Here is a 17,360-nt window from a genome sequence, read left to right on the forward strand (position 1 = left end):
CTGCTTATGTGTGTGAAAATTACAACTGTCTTGTCTTCTAATACTTTATTATGTCAGTTGACCACACATTAGCTAACGCATATCAAAAAAGCACCTTTTCCTGACTTATTTTGTATACCCCTGAAAGACAAATAGGAGCTGGTCAAAAGTGGTCGTCATTAGGATTCCTTTGAATATTCCCACTTTGAGCTATCAAAATACAGTAGCACTAATAATTGGTGCACAAGAAATGTCTTTTGGTCTATCTGAAAAAAATCAGTTTGTTTTAGAATTTCTTTTGAAATAATTTTTTATCAAGGCAATATTTTTGTTTGTTTGTTTTTTAGGTTTTGAAGACCTGGGTGACTCATCATGGGGAACCATGCAGGAAAACGCGATCATACTTCTGAGAAGCTAGTTAAGGTAAGAGAAGAGAATACTAGAGAAAGAAAGGATAATACCAAAAAGAATGTGTTTTGAAATGCCAGTGTTCTTGCTAAGTTTATTTTTATTTTTGTTATTGTGTAGTCATTGTAATGACATTTTTTAAAATCATGGAAAAATAGTGATAAATGCGAATCCATTTACTAAATTTCTTGAGAGATGTAGCATCTCAGCATTCTTCATGGTGGGATATACACTTGATATGACACTAGCCATTCTTGATAGCAATGGGAAAATGCAACCTGACAGAAAAATATGCTGCCTTTTTTAAAGTAATACTGCACTAAATTAGTTGTTTCTGGTTAACTTAGTTTACAGATATAAACAGTGATTTCTGAGGTCCATTCGAGGTGCTGCAGGATGCCAGGCAATGGTAGCATTGTTAGTTGTGTAAATATGATTTGCAAGTCTTGCAAGACAAACCTAGAGATTTCAAATAAATCCACAGCTTTAAAAACTGATCAGTTGGGGGTCTTTCTGAGTTCTTTGCATAAGAAAAAATGCTGTATTATTTTTCCATAGTCAAAAAATGAGTGAAAAATAAGAGCTGATGTTTTCTGAGGGTACCTTGAGTCTAAGGAGGGCTGCCTTGAGCCTAAAAAAGGTTGAGACAACTGGGTATATGTTTCAGCAAATATTTAGCTAACTTGCCATTAACACAGGAATGAAACAAAAGACTGGAACAACTAAAAGGATATTACAAGTGGAGGATTGTAATGAAACCTGAGAATTGCTTACTTATTGCATGCTTCTAGGAGCTGGGGTTTAAAAGAAGCGTGTCAAATATTGTGCAATACACAATAAAATAAAAATTGTGTGCACTGCAAGGTAGTGCCACAGGCTCTTCAGAGTTCTGTTGATACTGGGTCTGTAGAGAAGGTGCTGAGTACCTTTCTTTCCTTCATCTGAATTTTTACCAAAAAAGGGAACACATGGGTATGGTTTAATCTAGAAGACAAGTTAGTAATGTTTTCTGCTTGTAACTGTTACTCATTTTGACCCCAGACACTGACTCTAGCTTATTGTCTCCATAGAATGACCATGCATATTGGGTAGCAAGATAAACAGCTGCTCTGCACCTGGAAGAATGTTAGTAGTTCACAGTGCTATGGTACAAACAATTAATGTGCCCCCACAGATAACGAAATATACTATGGAATAATGGTATAGGGATGAGTCCCTTCAGCAGGTCCTTTTAAAAAGTGGAGTTTAATATTTGGAAAATAAAACACATTAGAAAAAGAGGAAGAAATCATCACTGGATGTGGGGGGAAACCTCTGAAGATGGCAACAGATTACTTGTAAAGGAAGCAGAATGTATAGATCAGGTATTAATGTAATAAGGCTGTGGGGGTCTTCGGTGCAACCACAACAAAAGTAATGGTGTTTGATATAAAAGTCACAACAGAGGTCAGATGAATATGGATTGTCAGTTGTACCAACCACCCTTTATGAAATTTAATTCGTTACCAAGCTGAAGCACACCATGTAGGCATATTTATACACTGAGCTTAAAAAACCCCCAAGAAAATAGTTGTGGGAGAGAGAGCTGATAAGAAAAGAAGGTTTATTAAGCAAAGCATCATATTTCCATTAATTAAAAAGACACATTTTTGATCATCTATCTACAATGAGTATTTGTTTCTGATATGACAGTGTTGATATCCACTTGTAATAGAAATATTTTGCTAAGCTGGATTAAAGATAGCTGATGCACAACAATGTTCTGCTCCTCATTACACGTCTTTGTAGGATGTGAAGATTTCAAAAATCCCTAGACACAAAAACTAGGAAATACCTCATTACAATCTCTCAATGAAAATCATGTTAGTGCTTTATGAAGACATAAGCCACAGAGCTCCAGAAACTGGGAAATCAATGCACAGTTAGGTACACAGTACAACCAGAGCCTTAAAACTATTCATACTGACTTGGAAACAGGAACTGGTAGCATTACAGAAGGATAGTCTTCTTCAGGGAAAGGAAAAACTGAGGATTGTTTTCTCTCTCTCCTTTACCAGTGTGAATCAGATCTCTTTTTCCTGCTATCTACCAGTGAAATATGGAAAGCAACTAACAGTATAGTGTCACTGGAAATACTGATTTGCCTCTCCTCACTTACAAAAACCACAATTAAAGAGGCTAAATGTGCAATAAAAATATATATCCAAATTAGTATTTTGGAGCTTTGAGCTAATTATTTCCCATTTCCCAGAAGAATGCTACAATCAGGAATTTTATCTTGGAAGCCCTTGAGCAAGTGATCTCAAATGCTCCATACTAGATCACTAGGTTTTCAAGCTGGTTATCATATATATGATGATATATAAATTTTAAAGTCTTTAAACAGAAAATGTTATATTTATTATATTGTTAATTCTGTGGTGGTCACTAAACTTTTGAGCAGGTACTTTGTCTACCTTCAGCAAATCAGGATATTATTCTAATGCACAAACTAAGGGGATAGAGCTTTAAAATAAGTCTTTCATTTAATTTCTATCATGAAATGAACTAGAAGACTTTCAATTAATGCTAAAATAAGCGATCTATAAATAATTAAGATGAATTATATGGCTTAGCTGTATTAGGAAAAAAACCTGAGAAATGATGGATTTAAGTCAGATAAAACAATATATATTCATTCTAATCAGCAACTTATTCTGCTTCAGCCCTGCTGTATACTTATAAAACTGACACCTGCAGTTTTATAGATTTGTAAAATGGCAGTAAATCATTTGATTTCCTTTGTTCTTGCTTCACTGGGAACCACTGAGTGCTTGCTACTTTTTGGAATTAGATCATTTATTTATGAAACAAACTGAAGATTTACACTCCTATATTTATGCTTCCCAGTTTTGACAGTCTTGACCTATATCTAAATCAATATATTCAGTATAGGTAAAACCGCCCAAAATCTTTTGTACTCCTGAATTTTTCCTAAGGAGGCCATTACCTTCCAGGGTCTTATGAACTGCTATTACTAAATTTGTATTAATCTTCCATGCTATTGTATCTTGTATTAAGTTGATACTACAGGTAAACGAGTAGGTTGTTTATGTACCTATACAGTAAGTAGTAAGAGTCATTTTGGATATACTATTGGCTGAAGTCCCCAGTAGTACTCCCTTTTTAACATTCACTAAAAAAGTTAAATCTCTCTTCACATCTCAGTCACTCACTGAGGACAGGTTTGTCTCAAACTTGAGGATCCTTTCAGTACACTTCTTTTATCTTTCTTCTTTAATCTCTGTGTCCTTGATTAATTGTTGATTTACAACTAAAGGTATTGAGCCATTGGCTCAGTTCATATACTTGACAGATCAGTTGTGTGCGTTTATAAAGTAATTGAAGCAGCGTTGAAACAGCAAGCAGATAACTAAACTGTTGCTGTATACCTCTAGCTTTGCCTAAGAATTTGGGGAAACATTTGTTTGCTGCAGTAAATTAATTTTCTCCAGAAGAAATTTAAATCTGATATAAAAGTAATGCTTCCAATCTGCTGCCTAATATTTTATTTAAGCTGTAAGTTCTATTCAGTTATGGTCTTAAAAACATAGTTTATACTATAGTTATATAGTTTATACTATACAGTTTCTATTATAGAGCATCTAATGTTTTTATCAGAATTGCTTGTTGTGTTCTATGAAGCAAGAAAAAAATCAGTCATGATTAGATTCTGCTCTAAATAAAATTAATCTCATAAAATTAACCTAGTACAGAAGGAGGTGTGTATCTGTCCCACAAGGAAAATGGTGGCATGAGAAGTTCTTGGGGATGATTCATAGATTCATAGATGTTAGGGTGGGAAGGGACCTCAGTAGGTCATTGAGTCTGACCCCCTACCCTGGGTAGGAAAGAGCACTGGGGTCAGAAAACCCCAGCTAGGTGCTTGCTCTTGAAGACCCCCAAGGTAGGGGAGAGCAGCACCTCCCTTGGAAGCCCATTCCAGATTCTGGCAACCCTTACTGTAAAGAAGTTCTTTCTAATGTCCAACCTAAATCTGCTGTCTGTCAATTTGTGGCCACTGTTCTTCATTACTCCAGGGAGTGCCCTAGTAAATAGAGCGTCTCCTATTCCTTGCTGCCCTCCCTGATGAATTTATAGGCAACCGCAAGTTCACCTCTCAGCCTTCTCTTGAAAAAGCTGAAGAGATCTAGGTCCCTCAGTCTGTCCTCATAGGGCCTTGCCTGCAGGCCTCTAACCATACGAGTGGTCTCCTCTGAAGCCTCGCAAGATTCTCCGCATCCCTCTTGAAGTGCAGTGCCCAAAACTGGATGCAGTACTCCAACTGTACTGGACTGGTGCTGCATAGAGGGGAAGCATCACCTCCCTGGGCCTGTGCATTATGCATCTGCTAATGCATGATAAAGTGCGGTTAGCCTTGTTGATCACTTCGTCACAGGGATGCATGTCATGCTGGGCCGGGTCCTGCCTCCATGGAACTGGCCTGGCCCAACAGTGCTCAGGGCCCATGGAGACAGGACCCAGTCCAGTGCAATATATTGTCCCCACGAGTGGGGCCAGGCCCTGGGTGACAGCCTAAATGGCTCAAGTGGCCCCGCGCCACACTGGTCCTGCGCTGGGCGACACAGGTGGCATCAGCTCTGAGGCAATGGGGGCTGTGCCATGCCACTGGGGGCTCTGGCTGCAGTGGGTCGCTGCTGTTCTGGGTGTGAGCTTGTGAGCTGGGGGCTCTGGCCTTGTGGGGGGTCTGGGGCCCTGCAGGGGGTGCATGTGGGCTCTGTGGGAGTGTATGTGTACCATGCAGGAGGGGCATGTGCCCTGTGAGGGGAAGCTGTGGCCCTATAGGGAGGGCTGTGGCCCTGTGGGGGGGGCAGTCCATGTGCTGTACATGGCGGGGCTGCACCCTGTGGGGGGCAGGGGACCTACCCCTCCTGAGCAGCTCCCTGCACACAGTCTCCCCACAATCCACCCACAACACCCACATACCCAGCCACAAATTCCAAACCCCTGCACAAGCCTCATACCTCCACAAACCCTAAACCCACCCACAAACTCCTCCAACCCCACCTCTAAATTGCTTTACACTTGTAAATATATCAATAAAACATTGCCCAACTGATCTCTTTATATATAATGGTGTTTTATATTAATAGCGGTAGAACACTGTTTTGGGTGTTTTAATGAGAGAATTTGGATTTTGTATCAGACTATTTGTAAACAGGGAACACCAGGATCTCTGCCGGTGAGAAAAGTGGTGAGACCCATGCACTGGAGCCTGTCCATGGCTAGCACTGGGGACCCAGCTGGAGGCAGATGAGGTGGCTGACCTTTTGGCCATTTGACAGTTCAAAGTGGGCCACCACAAGGAGTACATCTGGGCAATAGCTGCCCAGATGGCAGAGCAGGGGCATCCCATCTGGGTCTGGCAGGGGTGCACATCCAAGCGGGCGGATGCTGTCACAGGTGGTAGCATGTCACAGCCAGGCAGCAGCCCCCACTGCCAGACTGCTGCAGTGGGTAGAGGGTGCAGGGGCCACTCTAGCTTTGGGCTTCTTCAGCAGTCCTGATGAGAGGTAGTGTCTGGACCTCACAAGCTCCTGAGTGTAAGTAGCTCTGAGCTGCTCCCCAGGGTAGGTTTTTATACTGCTGGGGCCAGCACAGGTGCTGTATTTACAGGTACTAGAAAATGGCACACTAGATTAATCTACTGAGTAGTAATTGTTCCACGCGTGTAGATTAATCTAATGTGCAGTAAAGCATCTTGTATAGATGCACCCATAGTATCTCATTTCTCATGTTTCAGTTGCCCAACATTCAGACTACCTGTGTGGTTTTAACAGGTGTTTCCTGTTTGTATGGTGCAGTGTGGCAAACAAGGAAAAAAAAAGCTGTGGTATTTCTGAATTAAGTTTGTTTATTCATCTTAAATATCATTTTTGTGAAACTTGCAAGAAGGGCAGTTTTCATATTTTTAAGGTAAGAATTATTCAAAGAAAAGTTTAAATATATTTTGACCTCTGGAAAGATTTTATAGGATTTGCTTTACTTAAAAAAAGGATTATAGTATGATTGTAGCTTTGTATTTGGATTAAACCTTATATGGATTAAATGAGCACAAGGCAGACTTGAATCTTTAATTCAAGATTAAAATACAACTATTTATAATTCTCTGTTACAAGATCTGATTTTTAACAGAGGGAAAACTTGTAACTCTAGAGAGAGTTTTTGTCCTTTCCTAGTTCTGCGTGTCTGTGGAGTCTTTTTCTGTGCTATTGCTGTTGTATTCCCTGGGATATCTACACATGCATTAATGCACTTTTGGTAATGCTCATTAAATTTAGTACCTCCATTGTGAGGTACTAGAAAGAAGCACATTAGCCTATTTGAATGCTCATTAGCATATGTGTAAATACTCCCACTCTGAAGGTAGTGCGAAATGACATATTTTTATGGGGGAGGGGGCAGTTGGGGGTGGTCATAGATTTTATAGACATGAGGGCTGGAAGGAACCTCACAAGATCATCAGGTCCAGCTCCCGGTTGGTTTTAAATAAGATGTAGTGAATAAAATATGCCAATAGACCAATGTCTTCCTTTGAAAGCATTAAAAAGCAAGTTAAGAGAAAAGGAATTTTAAAAAATATCAAAAAGGGTAGAAGTTCCCTGAATAATATTAAATGGATTTGTGTCACCAGCAAGCCCAACAAGATGTGCCTACTACTCTAAGTTTTCCTTAAAAGTTAGTCATGTGATATAGATAGATGCTTTTCTGGGAGTGGAAGCAAAGTCACTTGACCATTCAGTGTGTAAATTAAAGAGCTGAATACTTGGGTTAAATATGATAAGCAGAACACTAGGACTTGAGAGATACAGGTTCTCTCCTGGTTCTGCCACTGACCTAGGAGGTGAACTTCAGCAAAGTTCACCACCCTCCTTCACCACCTTTCTTCTGTTTTGTCTAATTAGATCATAAATGAGGGCCGTGATCTGTTTGTAGTAGAATGTTTAATGCAAGATTGATTGGGGCTTATATAAACTATTGTAATAGGAGCAATAAGAAGAAGAGACCATATTAATCTTGAAATGCCTCTGTTTGATGTCTTTGAATGCTCCAAGTACAACCTATGGAATCTCAGAAGGAGCTGAAGTGAACTGAGAAAGTGACAGGCCTTCTCCTGATAAATCTAACCCTGAGTGCCACTCAGAAGGATTTGGACCACATTATACTACATTATATCTCCTCTGTGACACCCACTTGCATGTTTGACACATGTGTTACTGTTCACAAAATGGATGGTGAAACTAGAAAGCCAGATTTTCTATATTCTGAATCATGCATCAATGAAAAATAAAACTGACCACTTCCAACTCTTGATTCTAGAGTTGTTCTAATGAAGAAATGAAAAAGACCACAGCCAAATATCCCACTGAGATTTACCAGATTTGAGGACCTGCAAACATCAGACCCAATTCTGTAGTATTTAATTGACTAGTACCAATTAATAGTGGTCAATTAACTTTGTTAATTTTTAGTGAATTATTAACAATTAACCAGGAAAACATTGTTTTAATTTGTACATTCAACAAAGATGGAAGGAAGTGAGATGAAAATAAGTGTAGCCCCACCTTATATCCAATGGCATTCTAAAAGTAAAATTTTTTTGTGGTCATAATCGCAGTTCAAAGAGCAGAGTTTAATGAGAAACAAACAAGAGGTTCTTGTCTCTTAATATATAATTAATATTTCTCTTACACTGAGCAGAACTTGTCTGTCACTGCAGTTCTAAAAAAGCATGTTTCTATTTCTGAGAGCGGCTTTTCTTTCCTATTTTGAGCTGGCTAAAATGTCACAAAATATTTTTTCCTTGTTACTAAATGGCATGTCTGGGTTTTCACGTCCCTCTCATTTAAGACAATGGAAATAAAATTAATCAGCATTCACTGAAAAAGCTTCTGTGGAAGGAGGCTGACAAAGTGTATAAAATGCATTATTACAGCTTGACTTTAGTAAATCTCTTACCTCCAGCAAAGGCTTGTAACCCTAAAAAGTAAGAGAGAGATATTGGAATCAGGGCTCTTGGAACCTACTTAGTTCTGCTGTGACCCAACTGGTAACTTTAGATAAATGGCACTGAAAAAATGACCACAGCTTTTGATTACCCACTAGAAATGACTTCAGTCTGGATTTTAGGAAGGAATGAGTTCCCTTTAAAAGTTGGCAAGATGTTGGTGCTCAGAACTTATAAAAAGCAACTTCAGAGTATCTTAGGTGAGGTGCCCAAAATTGACATGCTCCAAAATCAGCAGCCTTCTTGAAAACCTAGGCCATAACCACTGTGCATATAAGAATATAAGAACATAAGAAGTGCCATATATGGTGAGGACAAGGATCCATTTAGCCCAGTACCTTGTTGCTGGCAGTGGCAAGTAGTAGATGAATTAGAGGGAGCACATATATAGAAAATATGTCTTGTGTAATCCATTTTGTGTCATACCCTTGCTGGCATCAACCATCATTGGTTTAGGGATGTTAGAGGATACATCCCAGCCTATGGGTGAAAGAAATTTGTTTAATCCCTTTTGAACCTAGCTATATTTTCTGCCTCTACAATCTCCTGTAGCAGTGAGTTCCACAAGTTCAGTATATGCTGTTCTCCAGGTCCTGTTTAAATTAGAAAATAATTTTACCCATCTTTTTATATGTATATATAATCTATTTTTAATGTGCCTCTAAACATAAGGCCAGATCCTGTTTTACTGATTAAGTGTCTAAGTATGATCCCTTTCTGCCCTCCTCAATTCCTTGAAAACTGTTCATGTAAATAGTGGTTGGGTCTCCTCTTTGCCCTATATTTAGTCTTAAGGCTAAAATGATGGTGTGTTAGAAAAACATGTTAACAGTTTTTCAGGGACTTGAGCAAGATGGAATAAGATCATATTAAGAGTCTTAAATGTCTAAATGCCACTTAATTGCCTAATACAAGGGTTGCCCTTGTGAGCCCAAACTTGTAACCTGGCCCATTGCCCCATGCCTGAAATCCACCCCGTCCTCTCTCCCCTTCCCCTTAGAGCTCAAACCATTCTGTACTTACCTTTGCTGCAGACATCTGAAGCCTCTGCAGCATGTGTAAGCCCAGACATGAAATAGCAGCAGGGAGGGCTGCAGAGGAGAACATTGCATGCTTTCTGATCCCCTGGGCTGGGTCAGACCTTAGGGGCCATAGGTTTCCAACCCCATATCCAATATGTGGAATAAGACCTGGCTTGCAGAATCTAGCAACAGCTGATATTGAAAACTTATGCTGTGCTTCTTTAAATAATTTGTTTATAACAGTAGAGTGGTTATATTAAATCAGAAAAACAACTTTTAGAATGCAAGTCTCCATTAAAAAATGTCTTCCTGGGGGAACTTATGCACAGGTGTTTCAGGCACCATTATGTTTTTCTTGGTAGCTTCCCTTAACTAATGTAAGTATAAATATCTTCTATGGAAATGAAAGCAAATGGTGTAAAGGCAAACCTTTCCTTTTGGGTTTGATACTGCTTCATTTAAATCAGTTTTATGCCAGCATTATTTAACTCATTTTAACAGAATATATCCCAGTGAGATCAGCATGTGTGTGCTTGAGTGACTTTGAAAACATCATGAATTAATTAAAGGATTCCACAACTACTTTTTATACAAAACTGCTCCCAACATTAGATAAGTAAAATATAACTGACACTACTGAATTGAATTTAAAGGACAGCTATTTCAAATCTGACTTAAGGGACTTAATCCTGAGGATTTTGCTATTGATTTCTATGGGATCGAGTTCTGGCCCCTCAAGCACTGTCCTTTTAAACAGGCTGATTTTGCAGCTCAGTGTAGTTTATTGGTACTACTTAGTGAGTAAATGCTGCAGAACTGAGTCTGGTGTTTGGCAGGACCCTCAAACCTGGCCATCTTATCCCTATGTCCTATTTTAGCAGAAGTGCCTTAGTTAAAAAGAAAAGTCCCAGCCAGTTAAATTGAAAATGAAGTAATTTTTTCCTTTTGTCATAATTGACCTAGTAAAATGTCTGTCACCCACTCGCACCCTTTTAGCTCCCTCCTTTTCTTCTTCATCTTTACCAGCTTCTGACTCCTCCTTGCCCCCAGGCACTTCCCCTTGTGTTTGCCTATATACCTATTTCCTGCCAAAGCACTAGCTGCTTTGGTGCTTAGCCCAAATGACTCAACCCCATCTATGTTGTTATCTTCCTGTTGCAGGCTGAGTGTACTGCCACGTTTTGGTTTGAAGTGTTATCTGACATGCCCCACAGCCACAGCACAGTTACATATGCAGAAAAAAATATAAAAACAGGTGGTAGACAAGTAGCTTTAACAGAAAAACAGGGACTGCTGCAGTGGAAACAAAAAGACATTCTCCTTGAGCTGCAATTCTACCCTCTTAACAACTTTTATGTGTTTTAAATGAGTCACCTCCTACCCACCACAGTGTTCTGCACCTTAGACAGACCACCCACAGGTACCAATCTTTCTGCCTAGCCTCTATGCATGATAGGTTCCCAAAATGCCAAAATCCTCCCATCTGTAATATTATGATATGTAAAGATTAAAACACTGCTGGTTATCTCTGCATAATCCACCAACATTCACACTGCCACAGTACCTTGCTCTTTTTCTTACTTTGTACAGCGGACAATAGTATCAGAAACTACTATCCCCAGTGTTCTTGTAGGTTCTTAGTTCTCCTAGACTTTTTTCTTGTTTCCAGTCTTCTCTAGCTTGTATTCAAAATCAATAGGGAACTGTTATTCCCCAGAATACTAGAACTAGGAAGCACCCATTCAAATTAGCAGGTGATAGGTTTAAAACAAACAAGATAAAAGTACTTTTTATGCAGTGTGCAGTTAACTTGAAGAACTCATTGCCACAGGAGGTGGTAGAGGCAGATAGTATAGCCAGGTTCAGAAGGGACTAGACCAATTCAGGGGTGATAGATCCATTAATAGCTATTAAACAGAACAGTCAGGTTTCTCTAAACCAGTGATGGTAGATGCCAAGGAGGGTATGACAGGGGCAGATCACTCTACATATACCCTGTTCATATATTCTACTTCTAAAGCATTCACTACTGCCATGGTCAGAAACAGGACACTGGGCTAGATGGACCATAGTTCTGACGCAGTGTGGCATGTCTTCTTATGTTTATTTATATAGTCTCTTTGTTCAGGGTTAAGAATTCCTATATACTTACACTGGGGGTTGTTAATCTCACCTCCTCCCCTGGGCCAGACCCAAACCATAGAGATCCTTGCAAGCTGGATCCCACTCAGGGTATGTATGGGGTGGCTTTGGCAACAACAGCTCCCTCCCAGTGCAGGCAGTGACAGTGGCAGCTCTGACTCCTGTCACATAACCCATACCAAAGCTGGAGCTGCTGCCACCAACGTGTGTCTTCTGCCACAGCAGCACCTCTGGCATGGAGCATACAGTGGCAACAGCTGCAGCAGCAGGGCTGTTAGTGGAGGACCTGAGACTGTAGCAGTAGTGATGGGTGAAGCTGCCAGGGGGCAACCAGGGCTGTATCAGCTGTCACTGATCTGGGGCTGGTAGGCTTTTCTTTTACACCCCAGACTTGCATGATTGCCTTGGCTAGTTGAACCCAATTCAGTCAGCCAAGTCAGTCATGCTCCAAAATAGGTTTGTACTTTATGGGTAGTCAATCAAAGATACAAAACCATCATTCTTTTGATACTAGCCATTGACTGAAGCTGCTCACAAAGGATCACAGAGTGTGACTGAGATCTGGAAGGTGCTAGTTGCAATTGTCTTATGCCCCTTGTTCCAGAGTATTGATGTTCCATTTTCCTACTGAGCCACATCAGCCATCATGTAAGTTCAGATATGTGCCAGAATATGCTTCCCTAGCTTTCAAGATACTTCAGAGGAAGGGTCAAAGCATGAGATAATGAATAAAAAGAAAGCTGCATGCTTTGCAAGTAGGACTTCAGATATTTTTGAAACACAAAGGCTGCATATATTACTAACCAATCTCTCCTGTTGCTGAAATTTATAGCTGACTTCCAGGCATTCAACTTTAAAAGGAAACTGCTGCTGTGGAATTAGAATTTCAGACTTTATTACAACTCACCTTCTGCAAAACCTTTAGCTTTGTTTAGTTTTGTCCTTTTTAATGCTGTTGCCTAAAAATGAAGTTGGAATTCAGAATTGCTTGATCGATGCTAAGTAGCTTACGATAACAAACACCTACTTGTAAGGTATTCATTTTAGATGAAATCCAGTGGTTTGTAACAATAAGGCCAGTGTAAGTCCTATGCTCCATTAAAGCCTAATTTTGAAAGTTTAAATGTACCACAGGGTGAGGTTATGTTGCTGCTTTAGTAGGCAAGGGTATTGTGTGATACACAGCTTAATACCTTCATTACAGCGTTATTATCATACAACACTAATATTTAGAGCTATTAGTAGAGACTTTTTCAAATCTGTTATGTCTGTGGATCGTTTCTGCTGTTGTACACATGTACAGAAGGGAAAGCCTATTCTCATGGACACCAAGAAAGTTACAAGTTTCAGTACGTGCCTATCTTGTAGCAGTCATAAGCAGCTGAAAGCTTGAGCTTAGCTCTGCAGGTAAGGCATGTTTTTGAACTGGCCTGCTGATCACTGCCACCTGTCCTTTTGTTTCTGCTTCTTTTCATATTTACCCCTGTTACTCCCGCCTATTACACTAGAGATAAATCTGGCCTCATGGTGCTGAAAGACCTGCTTCTTAATTTAGTAAATTGTAACTAATTGCTTAGCATGGTGTCTGCAATGTCATTTGTTTTTATGAGATCTGGCAGATGAGGGAAGCAACTGTGAGATCTCAGTTATTATCTGAAGACAGTAACTGAGACAGTAGAAGGCAGATGTTCACACCTCATTAAATAGATTTACTGTTGTAGGAAAGGGTTTAGGATTCTGTTGGGTAAGAAATAATGTAGACAATGTACAGCTTTCTGGTGCTATTGTATATTATTTCTGGTGCATCATTATGATGCACAGAAAATCTAACATATTTTGGAAGACTAAATCTATTTTAGGAGTTGCGTGTAGAAGGATTCTAGGTCAAGAGCCTTAGATAATGAAGCACAGTGTAGTTGATTTTCTCTCCACGAGAATGAAGGAAATAAGCAGTGCCTTGCAGAATATGGCAAATAGCTCTGACTGAAAATATTTTCATATGATGTGCTACTTGTCACTGTTTTCAGACTCAAGTTAATCAGCTAAAGCATACAAGGATTTCGCTCTGTGGGTATGTCCATGCGTTCATTAATGCGATTTAGGTAATGTGCATTGAACGTAGTACTTCCATTGTGAGGTACTAGAAAAAGGTGCATTGGCTTATTTTAATGTGCATTAACTAAAGGGCATGTTTTTGTGAAGCTTTAATATGCATTAAAATAGGCTAATGCACATTAAAATGTATGTGTAGACATACTCAGCAGGTTAATTCAGCATAGTCCGTCTTGATTTCTGTGGAGCTATGTTGATATACAGGAGCTGAGGTTCTGTCCTATGACTTTTAACATAGTTTCTGCTAGACACAGGATTCCTGTAGATTCACTTATTTTAGCTTAGGTTGTTTTTAATTATAAACATCCATTTAATTTTTGCATTGTCTCAGTCTCACAAGTTGCAAAGAGCAGATGGTTCTAATTCTGTAGAGGATTATATTTCAATTATTTTTCAGCTACAGGCCTACTTAGTAATGATAATTAAGTGGATTGGTAACAAAACTAAACAGGAGAGAAACCTCCTGTTCCAAAATGAATTTCTTCTTATTTATTCATGTCTTCATTTTTGGGTCTTTACATACCCTAGGATATTTAAGGTGAGAATGTGCTGGTAACCCATCCTGGAATTTTTGTTGTTTGTGATTCCTGGCTGTCTACTTCTCCCCCCTCACACACAAACATCTATAATTTCTGTACCTGTATTAGTCTGCTGTGCTCTGCTGTTCCTTGCTTCTTTCTGTTCCCTATTCTTTCCATACATTTGCTGTTTCCCTTCTACCTTTGCTGTTTTCTCTTTCCCACTTCTTTTCAATGTTTTTTTTTCCTTTGGACCCCACCAGAAATGTTATATGGTGCCTCCCTCTATTTCATTTCCCCTACAGCAGCTCAAGGTCTTTTTCTTCACAGACCCTCATGGGCCTAGGCACCTAAAACATAGGAAGACTGAAATGGATCTAAGATTTCTACATCCAAAAATATCATCCTCAAATGCTGGTTTTCTCTGGAAGCCTGCAGCTCTGCTTATGAGCATTTCAGAAAACTAGGCAAAGTAATGTCAAAAGGATATTAAGCAAGAAGAAACAGATTCTGAAACCTAGTGGTAAAGCCTTTAGCTAGGAGAAAAGTGTTCTGATTCTTGCTTCTAGGATTATTACTCTCGCTAACACAATGATTATCTTAATGTAAAATGCATGAACAGTGCTAGGAGGAGGGAATAGAGCCCAGGACTCCATTCCCAGATAACTGCTGTGAGCACCCAGATCAGCCCTACTCCCCCTTGCTTGTTGTTTTCCCCATGCGTTTCTGTTTGCATACATTTCTTAGGTCTTGCATATAGTGACACAGTGAAGGGTATCCCACACTAACAGCTTACAGTCTGCTGGTGAGGGTATATCGTCTGAAGTTAGGAGAGCGATGGAATCCTCTTGTCTTGAGGGATGAATTGAATCCATGTCTTCAGTTTTTTGCATAAGTGCTGTTGCCACTAGACTGCAAGGCATCTACAACTGTTCTTTAGTGTAGGTGTCTTCTCTTAGGAGAAGTTTCTGGATTCTGAGTGAGTAGAGGCACTTTCCTGCACCCTTGAATCAAGCCTCTCAGTTCTAGACAAGTGGAATTTCATATACACCAAAGTACTTGGCATTTCCTGGTAAGGAGCTTTCATGAGAGATCTGCTTAACATGTGATTTTAATTCTGGGTTGCCTTTCTTGAGGCACTCAGCTTTCCTCATGCATGGTATAAAGGAACCTAGGTGTCTAACTCTGGGTTTTGAATTTCACTGTAGGAGGGAATCATGCCCTGCATCTTTTGCTGTAGCATGTGAAAGAGCCAGGCAAAGAGGAGGTATCTCCTCTGGTGAGCCACTGTATTTAGTGCAGGTGCCACACACTTAGTTCTAGCTTCCTAACATGAGATTCACCAACATAGGAGATGTATCCCTTAGAAGCTCATTTTAACCAATTAGGCTAATAATGCCGTTTTGGAGTGGTGAGCAAGTATATATCTGGTTCCTTCCTTGCAGAGGTCCAGCTGCTCAGCTAATTGGACCCAGTCTCCTGCTCAGTTCTCAGTCTGATTGCTTAGCTGCCAGGTAGGGTCTTTTGACCTCAGAGAAAGGAAAATTGCTAGAGTGACTTTCGGTCTTGACAGTACTTTTGGTTTAACACTTGAAATGCTGAAATGGCTCGCAGCTGATTTTTCACTTGTAGGTTAAATGCAGACAGTCAAAAAGCCCGAGGCTGAATTGATTCAGTCTTTGCAGGTTACTCCAAGCTGCAGAGATTAAACTGAAAAGCAAGTGACCAGACATTCACTTTTGATTTAGGAAATGGAGCCACATGCCTACAATGGCTCAGGCCAGAAGCCTGGGGATGCTAGAGCACCCAGCCTGCCAACCACTTCCAAAAGGAAGGGAAGAGAGAAGCTCTCCAAGGCTTTTCCCCCCCACCCCTGTTCAGGTGGAGCAGGCATGGCTAGACCCCAGGCCGGGGCTAGCAGAGCTGAGGCCAGGGGGAGTGAGGCTTTAAACCCCCCACTGTGGTCCACATGAGACCTCAGCCTGGGTGCCAAAGCATCAGCTGTCAAGACACTAGCTGCTCCCTGCTGCACATTCCACCACCTCTGTTCTCCCCCCTTTCCCCCCAAGCAAGTGACTGTTGCTAGCCACTGCAATGCTAAATCCTGCATCCAAACTCTCCAGTGACCTTTTGGCTGAACGGCGAAGTCATTCGGCAACCTTTTGGCTGAATGAGGAAGGTCATTTTCAGTCTGCTCCCAGGTGCCCTGAGTCAGCCAGGCTCAGCCTCTGCCCCATCAGCACCACTTTATCAGCCTTTCCTAGGGAGGCTTGAGGCTGGCGGAGAGGAGAGGAGAGGGGCATGCAGATCTCCTGCAGGGACAGCCAACAAAGCCTGGGCTACAAACCTCCCTGGAAAGGGGGTGGGCAGCTGCTCAGACCCACTTCACTTTCTCCTTTGAAGTGAAGCATCAGGTTGGGCGGAGTAGCAGAAAGGAGGCTGGGGGAGATAGGATGTGGGGAATGCTCAGCCTGCATGTGATTTATTAGACAGGGGGGAAGTGGCAGGGTATGTGTGTGGGCGGAGGCAGTGGGGGGTGTGCAGGGGTTATGTGAATGTGTATGGGGGAGCATGGGTGGTGTGTGTGTGGGTGTACGTGTTCGTGTATGTGTGTGTACATGTGTGTGGAGGGCATGTGTCCATGTGTGGGTCTTGTGAGGGAGGGGGGGTGTTTGAGTGTGTCCACACCTGGGTGGGTGGGCGTGTGTATATGTGGTTCTGGGGGGATGGTGTGCATGTGTGTCCATGCATGTCTGTGTGTATGCACACGCTTGGCTGGTAGCACCAGTGCAGGCACTGTACCTGCTTCCTGAGCACCTTGAAGGTGGTGCATTGGCCAACAGCCACCAGGTATGATGTAGGGCTCGAGCAGGGAGCGGGGTGTGGACGGGAGGTGGGGGAAACAGCCTGGGAGAGACTGCCCCCTCCCACAGGCAAACCCCAACTGACAGCCTAGTATCCATTTATTCTTTCTCATAGGGATCACCACTTCTGGCCAGTGTAGACAGCAGAGGGACAGTGTAAGCAGGGAGAATCTAACCCTATCTTTCCCACTGTTCTCCATGGTAAATTACTTTCTGAGGAATAATCCGGTCCAGTCTTTTCTGAGTC

General features: G+C 41.1%; 1 protein-coding gene across 4 annotated transcripts in view; it reads left to right on the forward strand.

The window, feature by feature from the left end:
- Positions 1-328: 328 nt before the first annotated feature.
- The window catches only part of MBP (myelin basic protein), a 150,398-nt gene continuing 133,366 nt past the window's right edge, over positions 329-17,360 (forward strand). For all 4 annotated transcript variants that reach the window (XM_019544831.1, XM_019544847.1, XM_019544840.1 and 1 more), the window contains exon 1: positions 329-402. In XM_019544831.1, coding sequence (XP_019400376.1) covers positions 352-402 — 51 coding nt within the window. In that variant the 5' untranslated portion in view covers positions 329-351. The remainder of the gene's footprint in view (positions 403-17,360) is intronic.

This window comes from Crocodylus porosus, unplaced genomic scaffold (assembly GCF_001723895.1).
Source record: "Crocodylus porosus isolate Cpor-Errol unplaced genomic scaffold, CroPor_comp1, whole genome shotgun sequence".
In the NCBI taxonomy this organism is placed as follows: Eukaryota; Metazoa; Chordata; order Crocodylia; family Crocodylidae; genus Crocodylus; species Crocodylus porosus.